The sequence below is a fragment of the Chiloscyllium plagiosum genome, chromosome 4, assembly GCF_004010195.1.
Source record: "Chiloscyllium plagiosum isolate BGI_BamShark_2017 chromosome 4, ASM401019v2, whole genome shotgun sequence".
In the NCBI taxonomy this organism is placed as follows: domain Eukaryota; kingdom Metazoa; phylum Chordata; class Chondrichthyes; order Orectolobiformes; family Hemiscylliidae; genus Chiloscyllium; species Chiloscyllium plagiosum.
The window spans coordinates 105,869,709-105,890,787 of record NC_057713.1 but is presented as its reverse complement, the minus strand read 5'-3'; the positions used below and the strand labels follow the sequence as shown (position 1 = coordinate 105,890,787).

At 41.8% G+C, this 21,079-nt stretch overlaps 2 protein-coding genes across 5 annotated transcripts in view; one reads left to right on the top strand and one right to left on the bottom strand.

Annotated features, from left to right (window-relative positions):
* Positions 1-4,592, bottom strand: part of mlh1 (mutL homolog 1, colon cancer, nonpolyposis type 2 (E. coli)) — a 52,480-nt gene extending 47,888 nt beyond the window's left edge. The window contains exon 1 of one of the 2 annotated variants that reach the window (XR_006311481.1): positions 4,336-4,592. Coding sequence is in view for 1 of the 2 variants with exons in the window: in XM_043688835.1 (XP_043544770.1) it covers positions 4,336-4,448 (113 nt within the window). In the remaining variant the exon portion in view is untranslated. The remainder of the gene's footprint in view (positions 1-4,335) is intronic. The other variant, XM_043688835.1, reaches the window with a different exon arrangement.
* Positions 4,593-4,815: 223 nt separating this feature from the next.
* The window catches only part of LOC122549292 (TPR and ankyrin repeat-containing protein 1-like), an 86,530-nt gene continuing 70,266 nt past the window's right edge, over positions 4,816-21,079 (top strand). The window contains exons 1-3 of one of the 3 annotated variants that reach the window (XM_043688833.1): positions 4,816-4,960; positions 13,536-13,680; positions 20,564-20,656. In XM_043688833.1, coding sequence (XP_043544768.1) covers positions 20,639-20,656 — 18 coding nt within the window. In that variant the 5' untranslated portion in view covers positions 4,816-4,960; positions 13,536-13,680; positions 20,564-20,638. Of the gene's footprint in view, positions 4,961-13,535; positions 13,681-19,734; positions 20,242-20,563; positions 20,657-21,079 lie in introns of those variants that run through there. The other 2 variants (XM_043688834.1, XM_043688832.1) reach the window with 2 other exon arrangements.

Sequence of the window (21,079 nt, the reverse complement as noted above, 5' to 3'; positions counted from 1 at the left end):
ACGTCGATTCTCCTGCTCCTTGTACGCTGCCTGACCTGCTGCGCTTTTCCAGCAACACATTTTCAGCACTTCCTGTTACAAACTGAATTAGCAAACAAGATGATGGAACTTCCTTTCCCTTAAAAACTCATCACAAATATGTCTGACTGCACATTCTGACCTCACTTAAAAACACTGAATATTTTCACTCAGATGACCATTTATCACTACCTGACTGTCCAAAATTCTAGGTAAAAAAGCTCCTCGATGCTGCCTGAACTGCTGTGCTCTTCCAGCACCATTAATCCATGTCCAAAAGTCTAGCCCATGTATATTACAGGATAGGAGAGGTGGTAACTAAAGTTTGCAGATGACAAATTGTAGGTGTTGTGGACAGCAAAGAAGGTTACCTCAGATAGGCCAATGAGCCAAGGAGTGGCAGATGGAGTTTAATTTAGATAAATAGGAGGTGCTGCATTTTGGAAAGGCAGGTACTTAACAGTCAGGTCCTGAGGAGTGCTGCTAAACAAAATGACCTTGGAATGCTGGTTCATATTTCCTTGAAAATGGGGTCACAGCTAGATAGGATACTGAAGAAGGTGTTTATAATGATTGCCTTAATTGGTCAGAGTTGGGAGGTCACGTTGCAGCTGTACAGGACATTGGTTAGGCCATTTTTGAAATACTGCATGCAATTCTGGTCTCCCTGGTCTAAGAAGGATGTTGTGAAACTTGACAGGGTTCAGAAAAGATTTACAAGGATGTTGCCAGGGTTCAAGGGTTTGAGCTTTTGAAAGAGGCTGAATAGGCTGGGGCTATTTTCCCTGGAGTGTCAGAGACTGAGAAGTGACCTTACATAGGTTTGTAAGATCATGAGGGGCATGAATAGGGTAAATAGATAATATCTTTTACCCTGGATGAGGGAGTCCAAAACTAGAGGTGATAGGTTTAAGGCGAGAGGGGAAAAATTTAAAAGAGACCTAAGGGGGAAACTTTTTCACACAGAAGGTGGTGCATGTATGGAATGAGCTACCAGAGGAAGTAGTGGAGGCTGGTAACATTGCAACATTTAAAATGCATATTCATAAGTATATGAATAGGAAATGTTTAGATTAACATTAGCCAAATGCTGGCAAATGGAATTAGATTTGTTTAGGATATCTGGTTGGCATGGACAAGTTGGACTGAAGGGTCTGTTTCTGTTCTGTACATCTCTACGACTCTATCTCTGGAGAAATTTCTTAAGGTAATGTCCGACACCCAACCATCTTCTGTTGCTTCATCAATGGCATTCTCTCCATCACGTTCACTAATGATTGCACAATATTCAGCACCACTCGTGACTCTGCAAGCATTGAAACAGTCCATGTGCAATTGCAGCAAGAACTGGACAATATCCAGGTTTTGACAAGTGGCACAGAACTTGCCAGACAACCATCTCCAACAAAAGAATCTGACCATCTCTCTATGGCACTCAATGCCAAGAGCATCACTAAAGCTCCCACTATGAACATCCTGGGGATTATCACTGACCATAAATTGGCACAGTGATTAACACTGCTGCCTCACAGCGCCAGAGACCAGGGTTCAATTCCCGCCTCAGGTGACAGACTGTGTGGAGTTTGCACATTCTCCCCGTGTCTGCATCGGTTTCCTCCGGGTGCTCCGGTTTCCTCCCACAGTCCAAAGATGTGCAGGTCAGGTGAATTGGCCACGCTACATTGCCCATAGTGTTAGGTGAAAGGGTAAAGTAGGGGTATGGGTGGGTTGCACTTCGGCGGGTCGGTGTGGACTTGTTGGGCCGAAGGGCCTGTTTCCACACTCTAATCTAATCTAATCTCATCTAATCATAAATTGGACTGGATTAGCCATATTAAAAACTGCAGCTACAAGAACAGATCAGAGATAGGAATCCTGGAGCGAGTAATTCATTTCTTACTCCTGAAGACTGTCCACCAACTAAAAGTGCAGTAAACGCTTTATTATTCAGCACCGATGGGACGAGGACTGTGCCAATTAACCAAATATTCTAGATTATGAATGCAAAAACACACATTAAGCAATAGAAATGTAATGCAAGGGGCATACACACCATTGTCCTTTATTTATAGCATAAAACACTAAAATATTAATGCAACTTGGCTTTAAATAAAACTACCAGCAGGCAGCCTTCTCAATCACACCCTCAACTGACTACTTGGACATCAAGGTAGATAATGGTATTAGAGGAGAAAATGATTTGAAATTGAATTAACTGTCGATATTTCATGTGGCCATTTGACTGAACAACAAGTATATTTAAATTGGGGTAAATAAATTTAAATAACTATCAATAAATGGACAGAATAACGCAGTAACTTCGCAGTATTTGGGCTATAAATTTTTGCTGGTTTATCAAGAGTGCAGGTTCCTAAGATACCAGCAAGAACAAAGTTTCCCCAATTGCCTGGATGAAAACAGCATCACGGAGATAGTGAGGACAGCCCTTTGTCCCCCGTGCGTCCAGCTGTTGGAAATTGCACAGCAGGCCAAGCAGCATCAAAGGAGCAGGGGAGGTGATGTTACAGCACCAACATTATTCAAGAAACTGGACAGCAGCCAGGACAAACATTCAATCTTTCCACCATTTAGCAGCAGCATGTACAATCCACAAGTTGCACTGCAAAAATTCACCAAGGCTCTTTAGTAGCACCTTCCAAACCCATGACCACTTCCATTTAGAAGGACAAGGGTAGTACAGTAGATGGGAACACTACCACCTGTAGGTTGCCTTCCAAATCACTCACAAACCTAACTGGGAAATCCTTTAGTGTTGCTGAGTTAAAATCCTTGAATTCACTCTTTAACAGCATTGTGGGTCCACAGTCATCAAAGGGATTGCCATAGTTTAAGATATTGGGATCATCACTGTTTTTCTTTATGTTTCTCATTTTTGGTTTGGAACTCTGAGCTGAAGTTGAGAGTTGAACTTTAGACTTTGAGTAGTAGTTTTTATTTAATAGAAAGGAAATGAACAAAGAAACTGAAATTTGTTTATAGGAACTAGCTTGGAAAGTTAATTGCAAATTAATTGTTTTCTATGAACACTGCAGATGCTTTGACATTCAAGATGTATTATGCTGAAGGGCTGGCAGGTGCTTGGATGTTAAAAAGGATGAACAAAGTGGAGCTGATACTACCCAGTCAAAGAAAGAATGTTCATAAAGAAGAAAGAGAAACTGTAGATTAAACACATTTCGACTGGGTTTTGGGCAGAAGGCAGTGTAGCTTGAAAGTTGCTGGATGAAGTTTTGCTTGCTTTCTAGTTAGTGAATTATTGAAAAGAACTCCAATTTGTAAAATACAGGTAAAAGTTTCCAGCAATCTGCCTAAGTTATTTGCATAATTAAGTGACTTTGCAATTCAAGCAAAATACATTTCTCTGTGCTTGAAACACAACTCATAATTCAAGCATTTTGAAGGTCTAGTACCTACCATGAAACACTGAAATGGCAATTACAATATTTTAGATTTCTCTCATTTTTTTTAATTGCGTCTGTCTATTTGTCCATCTGTATGTGAATGAGGATGGAGTTTAAAGTATATTGGGCTTAGATCATAGGTATTAAGTAGATCACCATGATGTTTATTAAAATAAATTAAGTTTTTTATTCAAATATAAATTTGGTGTCTGACATCTGTTATTTGAAACAATTGAGGGCCACTGAATGTTTTAATTTTTCTGTGTTGCAATATCCAGTGTTTGCGAATCTGATCTGGCTTGTTGTCCCAGTGTCATAACAAACAGCATCACTTTAGCAAAAGCAACTGGGATAGGCAATAAGTGCTAGTCCAGCCAATGACGCCCACAGCCCAAAAATGAATAGAATTGCCATCTCTTTAGACGGTGCTCCCCTATTTTAATCATTCATTTGCACTTCATTAGTGGCTTAGCACACCACGATGTCTTGTGACACAGAGAAGAGCAGATCAACGCTTTTTTTTTCAAAACGCAAGTGAAAAACACTTCCATAGGACTATAAATCACACTGAATAAGAAATTCTCTGCTCCTGCAAACACGTATGTGCACAGGGCGTGTGCTGGATCATTTTACTTTACTGTGTGTGGCACTTCATATTTACCAGCGTCAAAATGCCATCGCAACGTTGTGTTCAACATCTCCTGTAATGTCAGTGCAATCTCATTCAATTCCACTGCACTCCTCTGAATTCCAATCAGGAAAATGGACCCTTTTGTATTGACTGGGTTTCAGATTAAAGTACTGATTCTTACTCCAATTCCTGAAGCACTCAATGTTACTGAAAACACTTGCCTTGCCATCATGTACTCTATTGACCATGTCAAGATGAACCCACCTGTTCTCCACCATCTCTTTAATGGCATTCGCAGGTCTCTGGATCACCTCGCCAGCAGCAATCCTATTCACCACCGTCTCCTCCAGCCTGCGGATCACCCCGGGAGTCACCATACTGTCCCGTTGAAAGATTAAAAACACAAACCCTCTCAATCGCGGCCGCAAGGCCACTGACACAACACCCGCCGTCAAACTCCAACCGCCCACCTGTGCGCGCGGGAGTGTGTGGACTGCAGGAAGTCCCGCTCTTTGACCCCCGTGCTTCCAGCTGCCAATCACGGAATTGCGACCGTCCGCATTGGTGATTCGTCCCGGCGACAACATGATAAGGCCCGTACTGATTGGACGAAGCGGCCGTCAACCATCGGCCTTGCGTCGTATCCATTGGATATTGAGGCCGCCACTCACAATGACTGGGCAGTGCCCATTGGAGGATCTAGCTGTCGGTCATTGGCCCCCGTGCAGAGTCCTCCCTTCCAGTTGCAGTTCCATCGCGCGCGTCACCCCGGGCCCTTGGCCCTGGGAGCCATGCGATCGACCGAATGGCACGGGTTTGTCATCGGAAGAGGCGGATGGCAGAGAGACTGAGCAAAGGATTTGTATCCCAATGCAATTGCTGAGTTACGGTAATGAGAGCATCTTTCTTTTAGGCCTCTGAATTATTGTTGTTGGCAGTGGAAAGCTTGAGAGAGACTCTTTTCCTTGGAAATGTCCCTGATGCAAAAATCATACTTTGCATCGTGGCGATCATGTTGCAAAAGGGAAAACAAAAAGCGACGGGAAACAAACCGAGGAGCAGAGAATTTCTTATTCAGTGTGATTTGCAGTCCTATGGAAGTGTTTTTCACTTGCGTTTTGGGAAAAAAAAAGCGTTGATCTGCTCTTCTCTGTGTCACAACACATCGTGGTGTGCTAAGCCACTAATGAAGTGCAAATGAATGATTAAAATAGGGGAGCACCGTCTAAAGAGATGGCAATTTTATAAATGTATCCGTCACATTTTATCAGAATTAGAAACTCCAGTTCACCTACAACACGCAAGAGCAGAAATAGGCCATTCAGCCCATCGAGTCTGCATAGTCATTTAATACGATGATGGTTGATCTGATTATCAACTTAATTTCCCTTTTCAGTGCATAACTGTACTTAATGGAATGTTCTCTTGTTCCTGACCAGAGGAGGTTATGAAGATAGCCGTGTTCATCTGGGTGTTTGAAAGGGATCTGCTGGGTTTGTAGACCAATGTGGATCTGCAAATTTTTGCCGACAAGAGAGAATGATGCAAACAGTTTTGGAGGAATCTCTCCAAAAGGATTTGCTGCTTTATTGTCTGATTATCTTGGTGGTATTTCCCCACATAGCAACTCCCGGTACCACGTGACGTTTGACACTGTTCAGAATATATTGCTGGGTATACTGTCATTTGAGGTTGTTTGTTGCCACCAAGGTTTTTGCTTTGTCTATCTGGTAGTTATTGGTAGAGGATGCATTGAGTATATACAAAGGAGTTACTGTTCTTAGATAACAAAGATTTATTGCATGATTGATAAATTCGTTTGGTCAGGCATAATTACTTAGGGAGCTGGAATAAATATATCTACTATCCTCAAAAGTTACAGCAGAACTTCCCTTCTCCACCCCCATACTGTGATGACTGTAGAATGGATGGAGCCAATATAATATGAACTTTAACCCCTTCAGAACCATTAGTTTATACAATTCCTCAGATACTGGCTTTCTTTCAAAGGAGAAGTTGCACTTTTTATTTGCTGGGCCAGTTGAGCTCCATCACGGATTTGAAATTCTCATCAAAATTCCTAAGTAAAGCCTTCATAGTGTATCAGAACATTAATTCTTTTGTTGTTTCAATTTCTGCCATGCTCTGTGTTTTTTGAGTTTTGCACCACTCTTATGGAAAATGTAGGCATAACACGTAAACTTTGTACCTATCTTCATAGATACAGCTAGGCCAAATGATTGTTTCCAGCATTTTATGTTTGTATTTTACATTTCAGTGTTTACCTTGAGTTATATCTTGTTTTCACAAATCAGACAAATGCTGGAGCTTCATCAAATATATTTCTCCATGTGGTGCTGACTGACTAAGTGCATCAGGTCTACTCTACCATTCAATGTGATCACGGCTGATCTAATAATCCTTAACTCCATTTTCTAGCCTTTTTCCCATACCATTTGATTCCCTTAGAAATTAAAACTCTGACAGAGTCTTGAATATGTCTAATGATCCTGCTTCAGCCTGCTGCGGTAATAAATTCCACAGATTCACTATCCTCTGTGAGAAAAAACTTTTCTCAACTCTGTCTTCTGCATTATTAGAGTCATAGAGTCATACAGCATGGAAACAAACCATTCAGTCCATGCCGACCATGTTCTCAAACTCAGCAAGTCCAACCTGCCAGCATTTAAGAAATCATTAGAGTCTTAATGTAAAGGATGTTATACCAAAGCATTTAGGAATGCATAATATGATCAAACAAAGTCAGCATGACTTGATGAAGAGAAAATCATGCCTCTCAAATTTATTAGATTTTTTGAGGTGACAAGCAGGATAGATAAGAGACCCAGCCAATGTAATATATTTGGATTTTCAGAAGGTATTTGATAAGGTATCACACTTACGCTATTTAATAAAATAAGAGCTCATAGTGTTGGAGGTAGTATTCAAGATGGCATGGATAGAGGATTGACTAATGGAAAGAAGTCAGATAGTTGGGACAAGGGGACACTTTCAGCATGGTGACCTGCAGTTAGAGAAGTGCCACAGGGATTGGTGCTGGGGCCACAATTATTTATAACTTTTGATTATCAATAACTTGCATGAGGAGAGTGAATGTACAATAGCCAAGTTTGCAGATGACACAATAGATAGTAGTGAAGTGGTGAGGATGACAGAGTCTGCAGAGGAATACATACAGGTTAAGTGAGTCGGGAAAAACTTGGCAGATGGAATATTTTGTTGGAAAATGTGATGTTATGCACATTGGAAGAAAGAATTGAGGAGCTGAATATTATTAAAGTAGAGAAATGGGGCTATAATTACCTGTTTTTTGTCTCCTTAGCTTTGTTTCAAATAAAGGTGTTACATTGACAATTTTCCATTCCTCTGGGACTTTTCCAGAATCTAATGATTCTTGAAATATACTACCCAGTGCATCCGCTATCTCTGTAGTTACTACTTTTAATATCCGAGGATGCATCCCATCAGGTGTAGACACATTGTTATTTAATACGCAGATAGTGTTGCACAGCGAGTTCTTGTGTCTAAATATCTGTAAACTATGCACTATTCCAAAATCATATTGGAATAATATAGTGATACATCCTTTTTTTTTTAAGAAAATTGTAATGCTTCTACATAGGAATATGACCATTCCAGCATTATTTTAGACATAAACGATAATGGTGATTGATAAACAGCTTTCATATTTAAATTGAAGTCTTAAGAATTTTTATAGCTTGTTTTCTTTTTTCAACTAACATGAATAATGTTATCAGCTATATGGTCATATGTTTTTCTTCTTCTAAGCTAAAGTGGAACACTGCAGTCCATTATGGACTAGGCCAGACCAGGAGATTCGATGTTTTGAACATAAGCTCTTCATGATGAAGAGCTATGCTTTTTCAGCACCATGCTTTTTGACTACATTGTGATTATGTCAATTATTTTTCTGATTCAACCACTTTATGTGTCAATCTTCCACAGATTTCCAAGCTTCCTACTGTTCCTGCTCTACTTGGCTTCCTTGATTTTAAAAAATAATTTGCTCGTGGGATCTGGGGAGTTCTGGCTCGATTAGCATTTGTTGCCTAGTAAGCTGTTGTCTTGAACCACTGCAACCCTTGTGGCATGGGTTCTACACAATAGGTAACAATGAAAGATTGGCAATATAGTTCCAAGTCAAAATGGTATATGGCTTAAAAGGGAATTTGGAGATAGTAGTGTTCCCATGTGTCTGCTACCTCTGTCCTTCTAGGTAATGGAGGTTTTGGGTTTAGAAGTGCGGTTGAGGGATCCTTGATGGGTTGCTGCAGTGCATGTTGTTGATAGTACACATTACTACCACTGTACATTGAAGATGGTAGATGATGTGCCAAACAAATGGGCTTCTTTGACCTGAAAAGTGTTGAACCTCTTGAAGTGGAGAGTATTCCATTACACTCCTGATTTGTGTCTTGTAGTTGATGATGAGATGTTAGAAAGATGGGAGATGAGTTACTAATTGCAAGATTCCTAGCCTCTAACTTACTGTCATAAACACAGCATTTGTACTGCTGGTTAAGCTTAGTTTCTGGTCACCGGCAAGCGCCCAGATCAGTGATGGTGAGGAATTTGGCAATAATAATGTCATTGAAAGTCAGGAGCAATGTTTGCATTCAGTCTTGTTGGAGATAATTATTTCTCGTTCTTCATTCGGAGCCAGTATTACTTGCCTCTTATTAGCCAGGGTGTAGTGTCCAGGTCTTGTTCCAGATGGACAGGGACTGTTTCAATATTTGAGGAATCACAAATCATGCTGAACATTGTGTAATCATCAGCAAATATGCCCACGTCTGACCTTACAACGGAAAGAATGTCATTGCTGAAGCAGTTGAAGGCGGTTGCCAAGGATCGCCTGAAGAGGTACCTTGGAGCTGAGATGATTTATCTCCAACAACCACAACCATTTTCCTTTGAGTTTGGTGTGGTCCTCTCCAAATATTCCAATGGCGCATCCGGACCCTGTGGAATCCTGGATACAGCAGGCTCCGTGGGCATTGCCTAGGAAATCTGATTGGCAATTCCCCATCATCTGAAACTCTCTGGAAAACATCCCTTAACATCAGAGAATTTGGTGAGTTTGGCTTCCATCAAGATAATAGTTGCCCAGAAAATGTTGGAAGCAAGTTTCAATTTTCCAACTCCTGGATCACTATTAACCTGACCCTCATGCCCCACCAAGCAACAATTCCCCACCACTTCCAACTACACCACCTAACATTGTCCTTTTCTCTTCCCCAGACAGATACTGCCCTCACCCCACATTACTGGCTTGAAACATGACAGCCCTGTTACCTCCCACACTCCCTGCACCAGGGCCTCCAGGATCTCTAACTCCACCACTGGCCATAATGTTCCCCACTCTCCTTGCCATTGACCGCAATACACACACTTCCTCACCCTGAGCTAATCCAAGCTCTCCATTGCTTAGCTGCCACCAGAACTCTCCACTTGCCTTCCACACTCCCCTTTCACAGCAGCTGTTAAAGTATCAGGTTGTCCTGTTGGACATTTAAATCTCAGAACACAGCACTGACAGCAAGCTGAAAAAAAAGCCATGGTTTGACTTCTCCTGACTTACTTCCCTGCATGGGAAAGAATGGAGCTATTGATTTCAGCTATGTTCTGCATTTCTGAAGGAGCTGGGTTCCAATGTCCCAGCGGAGAAAGTGAGGTCTGCAGATGCTGGAGATCAGAGATGGAAATGTGTTGCTGGAGAAGCGCAGCAGGTCAGGCAGCATTTAGGGAACAGGAGAATCGACGTTTCGGGCATTAGCCCTTCTTCAGGAATGAGGAAAGTTGGTCCAGCAGGCTAAGATAAAAGATAGGGAGGAGGGACTTGGGGGAGGGGCGTCGGAAATGTGATAGGTGGAAAGAGGTCAAGATGAGGGTGATAGGTCAGACTGGGGTGGGGGCGGAGAGGTCGGGAAGAAGATTGTAGGTTAGGAAGGCGGTGCTGAATTTGATGGATTTGACTGAGACAGGCTGGGGGGGAGGGGAAATGAGGAAACTGGTGAAATCTGAGTTCATCCCATCCAATGTCCCAGCTCCTTTTAGAAATGTGGAGTTGAGTGTTAACATGAAAAGAATAAGCCAAGTGGCAGTCTGACTTTGAGACTCAATGGACTCCATTTCGCGGAGTAATACTATTTACACTTTCTCTTTTGAAAGCTTCTGCATTTCTTACAGATTATTATTGGTTTCCTGAAAATCGTTTTCTGACTGTGATGTTTGTTCACTTGCTGTCTGAACTTAATTAGCACTATCATTCTTTTCTATTGGAGCATGTGCTGTTGAAGTTTTAAATCAAGGTTTGGGACCTCCCCTTTGCCTCCCTCTGCTTATAGTTTATTAATCATGTACTGTTTTTCAACATGCCACCTGATGCCCTGCTTTTCTTTCAGTCAGCTACTGTGCTGTCATTCTAATGTTTCATTTTGGAATGATGTAGATCTGTATCCTTTTTTTTGCTCCACCTGAACTTTCTAAATGAACTTTTCCTGTTTCTGTCAAAACTCTACATGCCTCTCAATGCTGGCCTTGAGAATGTCAATGTCTGACTGTAGTCCAAATAATTTGGCTTTGTATGATTGCTCTCACAGTGCTAGACTTTACCATTCTTTAGACTCTGATTCTGGCAGTCATTTTCTTATGCAGTGCACACTTTGAAAAGCACTATCTTCAACCTTCCTTAAAACCTCCTTCATCTTATGATTTACTGAGATCAGGTGCGGCTCGTCATAACAATTCAACCCAAGATTGCAGGACCATCTGTTTCCGTGACACACAACATGCAGTTAGTGTCGTTTGCTTTGTATGTTCCTCTGATTTGAGTCATTCTAGCTGTCAGATGTGCTGAGCGTTTCTAGTCTGTCCTACTGTAATTCATGCTTTCAGCATCTACAGTATTTTATTCTCATTTTGAAAATGAGTACCTCAGTTTGAGGACATGAGCAGTGTAGATTAGATTTGGAGATGCTGGTGTTGGACTGGGATGTACAAAGTTAAAAATCAAACAACACCAGGTGATAGTCCAACAGGTTTATTTGGAAGCACTAACTTTTGGAGCGCTGCTCCTTAAGGTGATTGTGGAGTATTAGATTATAAGACACAGAATTTATAGCAAAAGGTTACAATGTGATGCAACTGAAATTATGTTTTGAAAAAGACTGGATTATTTATTAAGTCTCTCATCTTTCTGAATGAATTGGAGGAGCCGATGTTGAACTGGAGTGTACACGGTGAATACAAAGTACGTTTAAAAATGACATAACACCAGGTTATAGTCTAACAATGTGTTATCTGAGAATGTAACTTTAAAAAGGTTCTGGGATTTGCATGTGAAAGAACTGAACCCAACATGGTCATTTTGAAAGATGAGAGACTTAACAAACAATCCAGGTCTTTTTCAATATATAATTTCAGTTACATCACATTGTAAGCTTTTGCTATAAATTCTGTGTCTTACGATCTTATATTCCACAACCATTTGAAGAAGGAGCAGCACTCCAAAAGCTAGTGCTTCCAAACAAACCTGTTGGACTATAACCTGGCGTTGTGTGATTTTTAACTTTGTACACACCAGTCCAACACCGGCATCTCCAAACCAGTACAAATTAAGGTCTCAATCTCTGATTTATTATAATTTGTTCAGGACCTAAAAGGGGACTGTCAGACTAATCCTAGGCAATTGTGAGCTTGAAAAAGAATATTCGCCTACATGTGAACATTGACTGAGGGCTGATATATAAAGGAGGAGAGTCAGTGAGCCAAATATGTTTTGTGTTTGAGGATTTCCAAGGCACGAGAGCAAGGAAAATTTATTTCTTGAAGTAACCTCACTGTAGACAGGAGATAGTGAAGTCGCACAAAGGCAGTTCCACAGCAATAAGCAGCATTGGAGAATATTCATGATGTGGACGTGCTGGTGTTGGACTGGGGTGGACAAAGTCATAAGTCACACAACACTGAATCATAATCCAACAGAGTTATTTAAAATCTCAAGTTTTCAGAGTGTAGTCTCTTTGTGAGGTGAAGCGAGAGAGATAAAGATACAGAATTTAGAGGCAGATCAAAAGATCGTACAAATGGTATCAGTTGAGTGTTGAATAATAAGCATCTGAGGAACAGGAGAATCGACGTTTCGGGCAAAACCACAATGAAGGACTTTTGCCTGAAATGCCAATTCTCCTGCTCCTCAGATGCTGCCTGACCTGCTATGCTTTTCCAGTACCACACTCTCAACTCTGATCTCCAGCATCAGCAGTCCTCACTTCTAAGTGATCATAAATGTCAGATGGTGTGAGTAAATTGTCAACAGCTGAGTAGAAAGTGAAGGCGAGAAAGTGTATAAGGTAGGGAAAGAGTTAAGTTTTGGGTTTTGTGAAACAAAGGTTCAGTTAGCATGACTTGGCTCAGGTAAAACTACCTATCGCATTTCCAACGCCCCTCCCCCAAGTCCCTCCTCCCTACCTTTTATCTTAGCCTGCTGGACACACTTTCCTCATTCCTGAAGAAGGGCTTATGCCCGAAACTTCGATTCTCCTGTTCCCTGGATGCTGCCTGACCTGCTGCGCTGTTCCACCAACACATTTTCAGCTCAAATAAAACTTCCAATAAACAATGAAATGTTGGAGGCAAGGGTAGTGGTTTAACAAGTGTAAAAGCATTCATTATGTAAAGCCCTTTAACAAGATGAAGAAGAATTCAGTATGTAAAGTCAATTAACAAGGTGAAAAGCATTCATTATGTGAGGCCAGTTGTTCCTTGTATAACACCAGATGGTTTAATCTTGACTATTGACACTTGCTGATTGTAACGGTCACTCAATCAATATGAATGCTGCCTTATCTGGATGCTGCTCTCTGTAAGTGACTACATAATTCATTAAGAAACTGATGTTCGAGAGAAGACCGTGAACTCATGTCTCTGTGCACACGGGCAATTGTTCTCTTTCCCTCCAGGGCCCAAAATAAAGATGGAGACGGTAAAGACATACTGTGTCTCTGACCGTTTTGCTTCGACTGATATGGGGATAGGGAAACGGGTCGACAAAGGGATGACCTCTAATCCGATTAAATGAGGCAGAGAGATTATTATCAAAAATTTAAAGTCAAGTGGTGCTAGAGACAAACCAAGTGACTGGAATGACTGGAATAACATTATAGGTATGAGAGTCTCATGCATAGGGTCTAACCAAAGTAATGAGTAATTCAAAGCTGTATATTAAGGTAGCAAGAGCATCAGTTTATGATGGTGTTAAAATAGGACAGTAAGGAAAATGTTCTGTATCTGTAAAAGTGTGGTGAGCTCACATGTAGAGTGACATGAACCCAAGAACATGATACAGGCCATCTTCATGGGTACGGAACTTAGCTATCAGTTTTCTGCTTGGTGATTCTGTGTTGTTATATATCTCAAAGGCTGCCCTGGAGGACGCTTACCCGAATATCGGAGGCTGAATGTCCTTGCTGGCTGAAGTGTTCCCTGACTGGGAGGAATACGGAGGAACCTCAATTGTCCAAAGGACACTGACAGGATTATTTTGTTCGGTTAATCGAATTCCAGGTAATCAAATACCAGATAACATAGTTTAGCCGAGCGTCAGGACGTGTGATCTTGCCAGATAATCCGATATTTGGATAATTAAATGCCGGATAATCAAGGTTCCTCTATACCTGGTGATTGTTGCGCAATATCCATTCATCCGTTGTCCTAATGTCTGGATAGTCTCGCCAATATACCATGCCTTCAGGCATCCTTTTCTGCAATGTATGAGACAGGCAACATCGGCTGAGTCACATGAGTATCCACCATGTACATGGTGGATGATGTTGCCAAGTGTGATGGTAGTATCTGTGTCGATATCTGACATGCCCTGCAGCAGTTGCCATGCCGGCGTTGCGTGGTGTTGTGGTCGATGTTGCCCTGAAGGCTCAGTAGTTTGCTGCGAGCAATGGTCTGTGTTAAGATTTGGCAGTTGTTTGAGGCAGAGAGATGATCTTGGCAATGTGCTCGTCATCACCAGTGACATGTTGAAGGCTGCGAAGAACATGGCATAGTCTCTCCACTCCAGGGAAGTACTGGACGACAAAGGGTACTGTATTGGTCGTATCCTGTGTCTGTCTTATGAAGAGGTCATTGTGATTTTTCGCTGTGGCACGGCGGAATGCTGATCAATGAGTGAAGCATTGTACCCCAGTCTTATGAGAGCATTTTTCAAAATCTTTTGGTATCTGTTACGATCCTCTTCATCTGAGCAGATCCTGTGTATGCACAGGGCTTGTCCAGAGGGGATGGCTTCTTTACTCTGTTTAGGTTGGAAGAAAGAGAAGTGCAGCATTATGAGGTTATCTGTGGGCTTGCGATGGAGTAAGGTACTGAGGTGTCCTTCCTTGATGGAGTTACATGTGTCCAAGAATGAAACTGATTCTGAAGAGTAGTCCATGGTACGTTTGGTGGGATGAAACTTGTTGATTTCACTATGTCGTTGTTTCATTGATTCCTTGCCATGAGTCCGAAGGAAGAGAATGTTGTTGATGTATCTGGTATACAGCGTTGGTCAGAGGTCCTGCACAGCAAAGAAGTCTTGCTCTCACTTGTGCATGAAAATGTTGGCATGTTGGGGTGCAAATTTGGTCTCCATGGCTGTTCCATGTGGATGGATGAAGAACTGGTTGTTGAAGGTGAAGATGTTGGACTCTAGGATGACTGGAAATTGGCAGTTGTTGATATTGAGTACTGAGGCTTTTGCAGTGATGCTGTCATCGTGGATGATGCTGGTGTAGAGTGCTGAAATATCCATTGTGGTGAGGAATGTTCCTGGTTCTGGTCTGTTGGTGCTGAGTTTCTATAAGAAACCATAACATTGGTTCGACTGGCTTCACTGTTGTTACCTGGCCAGGGTTTGGTGAGAGAGACACAAAGCTAGGGTGCAGTAAGTACTTGGTTGGCGATACAATATGGAAGAGAAGAAATTTTTCTGAAATGCAGTGATGTAGCTTCGTGAAAATGGGGAAAATCAGTGATTTCAAATGCAACTATGTTTCCAAGCAAAAACAGAAGTTACTGGAAAAGCTCAACAATTGTGGCAGCATCTGTGGAAAGAAATAAGAATTAACGTTTTGGATTGAGTGATTCTTCTTCAGAACTGATTTATAAAAAGTCATAGAGATGTACAACACAGAAACAGACTATTCAGTCTAAATCGTCCATGCCAACCAGATATCCTAAATTAATCTAGTCCCATTTGCCAGCACTTGACCCATATCCCTCTAAGGTAAAAACAATGACTGCAGATGCTGGAAACCAGATTCTGGATCAGTGGTGCTGGAAGAGCACAGCAGTTCAGGCAGCATCCAACGAGCAGCGAAATTGACGTTTCGGGCAGAAGCCCTTCATCAGGAATAAAGGCAGTGAGCCTGAAGCGTGGAGAGATAAACTAGAGGAGGGTGGGGGTGGGGAGAGAGTAGCATAGAGTACAATGGGTGAGTGGGGGAGGAGATGAAGGTGATAGGTCAGGGAGGAGAGGGTGGAGTGGATAGGTGGAAAAGGAGCTAGGCAGGTCGGACAAGTCCGGACAAGTCATCAGGACAGTGCTGAGCTGGAAGTTTGGAACTAGGGTGAGGTGGGGGAAGGGGAAATGAGGAAACTGTTGAAGTCCACATTGATGCCCTGGGGTTGAATTGTTCTGAGGCGGAAGATGAGGCATTCTTCCTCCAGGCGTCTGGTGGTGAGGGAGCGGCGGTGAAGGAGGCCCAGGACCTCCATGTCCTCGGCAGAGTGGGAGGGGGAGTTGAAATGTTGGGCAACAGGGCGGTGTGGTTGATTGGTGCGGGTGTCTCGGAGATGTTCCCTAAAGAGCTCTGCTAGGCAGTGCCCAGTCTCCCCCATGTAGAGGAGACTGCATCGGGAGCAACGGATACAATAAATGATATTAGTGGATGTGCAGGTAAAACTTTGATGGATGTGGAAGGCTCCTTTAGGGCCTTGGATAGAGGTGAGGGAGGAGGTGTGGGCACAGGTTTTACAGTTCCTGCGGTGGCAGGGGAAAGTGCCAGGATGGGAGAGTGGGTCCTAGGGGGGCGTGGACCTGACCAGGCAGTCACGGAGGGAACGGTCTTTGCGGAAGGCGGAAAGGGGTGGGGAGGGAAATATATCCCTGGTGGTAGGGTCTTTTTGGAGGTGGCAGAAATGTCGACGGATGATTTGGTTTATGCAATGGTTTGTGGGGTGGGCATATCCCTCTAAACTCTGTCTAGTCATGTACCCATCCAGATGCTTTTTAAATGTTGTTATTGTACCAGCCTCCACCACTTCATCTGGCAGCTCATTCCATGCACAAACCACCCTCTCCATGAAAAAAAATGCTCCTTAGGTCCCTTTTAAATCTTTCCCCTCTTAGCCTAAACCAATGCCCTCTAGTTCTGGACTCTCCAGTCCAGGGGAAATACCTTATCTATTTACCCTATCCATGCCCCTCATGATTTTATAAACCTCTATAAGGTCACCTCTCAGCCTACGACGCTCCAGGGAAAACAGTCCCAGCCTATTCAGCCTTCCCCTGTTGCACAAACCCTCCAACCCTGGCAACATCCCTGTAAGTCATTTCTGAACCCTTTTGAGTCTCACAACATCCTTCCGATAGGAGGGACACCAGAGTTGCACACAATATTCCAAAAGTGGCCCAACCATTGTCCTGCACAGCTGCAACATGACCTCCCAATTCCTTACTCAATGGTCTGACCAATAAAGGAAAGCATACCAAACACCACCTTCACTATCCTATCGACCTGCGACTCAACCTTCAAGGAACTATGAACCTGCTCTCCAAGGTCTCTTTATTCAGCAACGCTCCCCAGGAACTTAACATTAAGTATACAAGTCCTGGCCTGATTTGCCTTTCCAAAATGCACATTTCAAATGCAAAATTCCATCCTCCATTCCTCAGCCCATTGCCCCATCTGATCAAGATCCCATTGTACACTGAGGTAACTTTCTTCAACTGATACCTCGTATGTTCACATCCAAATCTTTTATATAAGTGACAAAAACAAACAGTGGACTCAGCACCGATCCTTGTGACACACCGATCCTTGTGACACAGGTCTCCAGTCTGAAAAGCAAACCTCTACTACAACCCTCTTTCTTCTATCTTTGAGCCAGTTCTGTATCTGAATGGCTAGTGTGGGTAACTCCCCATCTCTACACCACCACCACCACTCTATCTTCTGCATACAAACTGATATTTTCCTAGCTATCATCAGTTCTGAGGAAAGGTCACTTGATCCAAAACGTTAACACTGTTTCTCTCCACAGATGCTGCCAGACCTGCTGAGCTTTTCCAGCAATTTCTGTTTTTGTTCTTGATCTACAGCATCTGCAATCATTCGGTTTGACTATGTTTCCAAGCAATTTCAAGTGATCAAAAAGGTGGACAACAAATTTTTTTTAGCACAAAATCCAAAAATCTAATATTACTGCCATTTGTTTTAGAATAACCATTAAAATCCAAAGTAAACTGTTCCCTTAAATTTTCCAAGTAAATATTAATATGTTCTCTCTCAATAATGAGAAGGAAACACCTTACAGGAGGTGTTGCTTGACAAAGACCAACACATCTGAGTTTCTTGCTATTAGATTCCCATGTTCATACTGAACCTCATTAAATCGTACCTTGTAAATGTGGGTATTACCTCTCTGCATAGATTCATTCTCTATCTGTATGAGATTGCAATATTCAGCATTATTTTATTTAATTTTTGAAAAAAGCCCCTGATGAAAGTACAAGCTTTTATCTGTTCAAATTGTTTATAACATCTTAGAGTGAGAATGCTGTGATTTTATTCATAAAAGCCCTTTTTTTAAACAAAGATCACTTGGTAATTTTTTTCCCTCCTTCAGTACAATGCAGGTGTACTGTGCGAGCTTAGTGGTTAGCACTGTTGCCTCACAGTGCTAGAGACCTAGGTTTGATTCCACTCTCAGGTGGCTGAATGGAGTTTGCATGCTCTCATTGTGTCTGCATGGGATTCGTCTGGATGCTCTGGTTTTTCTAACAGTCCAAAGATGTGCACGTTAGGTCGATTGGCCATGGGAAATTGAGGAGAAAGTGAGGTCTGCAGATGCTGGAGATCAGAGATGGAAATTGTTGCTGGAAAAGCGCAGCAGGTCAGGCAGCATCTAGGGAACAGGAGAATCGACGTTTCGGGCATTAGCCCTTCTTCAGGAAAGAAGGGAAATTGTCCTATAGTGTCCAGTGATGTACAGGCTAGGTGGAGTAGCCATGGGAAATGCAGGGTTGTGGGGATGGGGTAGGTCTGGTTGTGGTACGTCTGGTTGTGATTGTCTTCAGAAGATTGGTGTCAATTCGATGGGCCGAATGACCTCCTTCCACACTGTAGGGATTCTATGATTCAGTCAGTATCACACAACATTTGTTATTTATAGGAGATACCTGTAGGTTTCTTGTCTCATGTCTTTTGTCTTAAGAATTTCTTTTAATGAAAGAAAGCTACTTCACATAGGTGCTAGTCTCAACAATTGACTACTTAATGAACTATATGTGGTATCCTCTTTTTGTTTTCTCGACCTGTTTAACCTTTAAGGTGAATTCCCAGTTTTTAAAATTTGTACATTCCAGCTGAGACACTGGGATGAGAGGATCTCCGTTATTACATGTACAAACTGAATAATTATCTTTTCAATGTAATGTTTTAAACATATCCGAATTTAACCACTTATCTGTACTTTCCCAATTATACCTATACTGCATTTCTTTACGTACTAGCCCTACTCTGTGCCATCTACATTCCTAGAAACATAAAGCAAGTCATTCAAGGGCAGTGGTTTATTGAGGTGTGCCTGCGCTCTAATTCCTGTGACTTTTAAGCCTGCAATTACACTCAAAGCAGTACTGTTAGTGCTCCAGTTGTTATGTGCACACAGCATAACATAGAATTGAAAGAACTGAGTTCCCTTGGAGAAGTGCCATATTCCACCTAACTGTCACTGCAGACTAGGCAGCAATGCTGCACAAATTTAATTTCCAGGTAAACCCTTTAATGCAAAGTTGTTCACAAAGAGATGTTCTTTAGGAAGCAGTTTCGCTATGCTTTCAGGTGCCTTGGCGTTTTCCTCCTCAAAGCTCAATGCCTCTTCAGATCTTCCTTGAAACCTGCATTTTTCACCAAGCCTTTTCTCATTTTGTAATTTTTCCTTATGTGGCTTGGTGTCAAATCTAATTCTATAACACGCCTGTGAAGCTGCTTCAGACTTTGTGTTAGGCTGAAAATGTGAGAGAAATGCAAGTAGCAAGATGAGATGAATACAATTTCTATCCTCAATTGAGTGGAAGTACTTTTTAGTTGGGGCGTATTTCCCTAAAAATGTCTGGGAGAGGGAAGAATTTTGTGATATTCGTAAAGTGATTATGTGATGATGATACTGAAAACAACAAATGCTAGATATCTGCTCCAATTGTTTCTATTTACCAATACGTTGAGCAGTTTTATAGGTGTTTTCGTGACTGGTGTCTGGAGCAGGAAATAGAAAGTGAAACTGATTTCTGAATTTGTGAGGATTTGTTTGTCCAGATTAAATGCAGCAGTTTCAAGAAATCAGCTGCCTCGGAGTGGTGTTAATTATTTGTATTTTGGAATTGAAAGTTGCACGTGTAGTTTGTTGATGTCTGACTGTTTTTTCAGTTTTGTTTTCCTAGCAGTGACGTGGCTGCAGGAGTTTTGATGAAACCTAACTAAGGCTGTGGCTGAGGAGCTCACAGGAAACGAGAGAGAGAGAGAGAGAGAGAGAGAGAGATGGTGGTGGAGGAGAGGTACAAAGACAAAAGCAGAGGCAAAGAGACAAAGAGAGAGGAGGAGAGACAGAGAGAAAGAGACAGGAAGGAAGACATTGAGAAAGAGAGAGGCAGAGGCACAGAAAGAAAGAAAGACACACAGACGGAAACAGTACTATATAGAAAGGCCAGGAGGCATTCAGCAGCCCCTAGTGTTCTCATTATTAGTTGTCGGGGAGCTCAATCTTTTGCAAAGTGCTGGTCCTCCTCCAGTTGAAAAGGAACAGTCATTCCCCTTGAAGCAATCCCTGCCTTTTGTAACATTTATTGTTCTGGTGAGTTGCTGGTTTCCTATGATTTTTCTTTTTTGTTTTGTTTTCCTGAGACCATATTTTCAAATCTATGCACTCAGCCTCAACATTGGGAACTTGCTGAGGGTTTGGTGGAGTTAATTGCCCTCCCTAATAGGGGACTATCTGGAAATTCAGAGCTTGTACTGTTTAGTATTCCCCTTATTTGAATCCTGGGTCATTAAAAGTTATGTTGTTGCTGACCTTAGTTTTCAAACATCTTTGGTTGTTAATATGGAGAGATACCAGCGTTATTTGATTAGGGATTTGTCCACCAGTGCTAAATACAACACTTCGAATTCTTCAGGTTCGGGAAAGTCAAACTGGGTAAGTCAACAAACAAGAACAGAAGCTAAAAAGACCAAAACCCTTGGGAACACTGATGGCGTTTGATTTTAAGGTAATTTTCATATTTTTTACTGTGTAAATATTTGTCTAACGTTTCTCTTAAAAACATTTGCAGGTTGTCATATTTGACCTAAAGCCCTGTCTCCAAACAATGTAAAGAGGAGGGAGAAAACATGCATGCCAATTGATCTTTGCTAATGCAAGGCTTTTTTTTTTAGGGCTTTTGAATGCAAATTTAGTAATGCGAGAAAAATTAGGAAGTTGTGAGTGCAATGCTAGGCTGTTTTTATATAAATTTGCCTGAGAATTAAAGGAGAGGGAAGACTGAATAAACTTTTGAATTCTATATTTTTGATATCCTAAGAGATAAGTTAGTAGTGGAAACTGGGAGACAGTTTAATTTGAACCTAGAGAATAGCCTCCGAAGGAGAAATATTTGATTTATTGTTGTCACATGTACCCTAACTATAGTGAA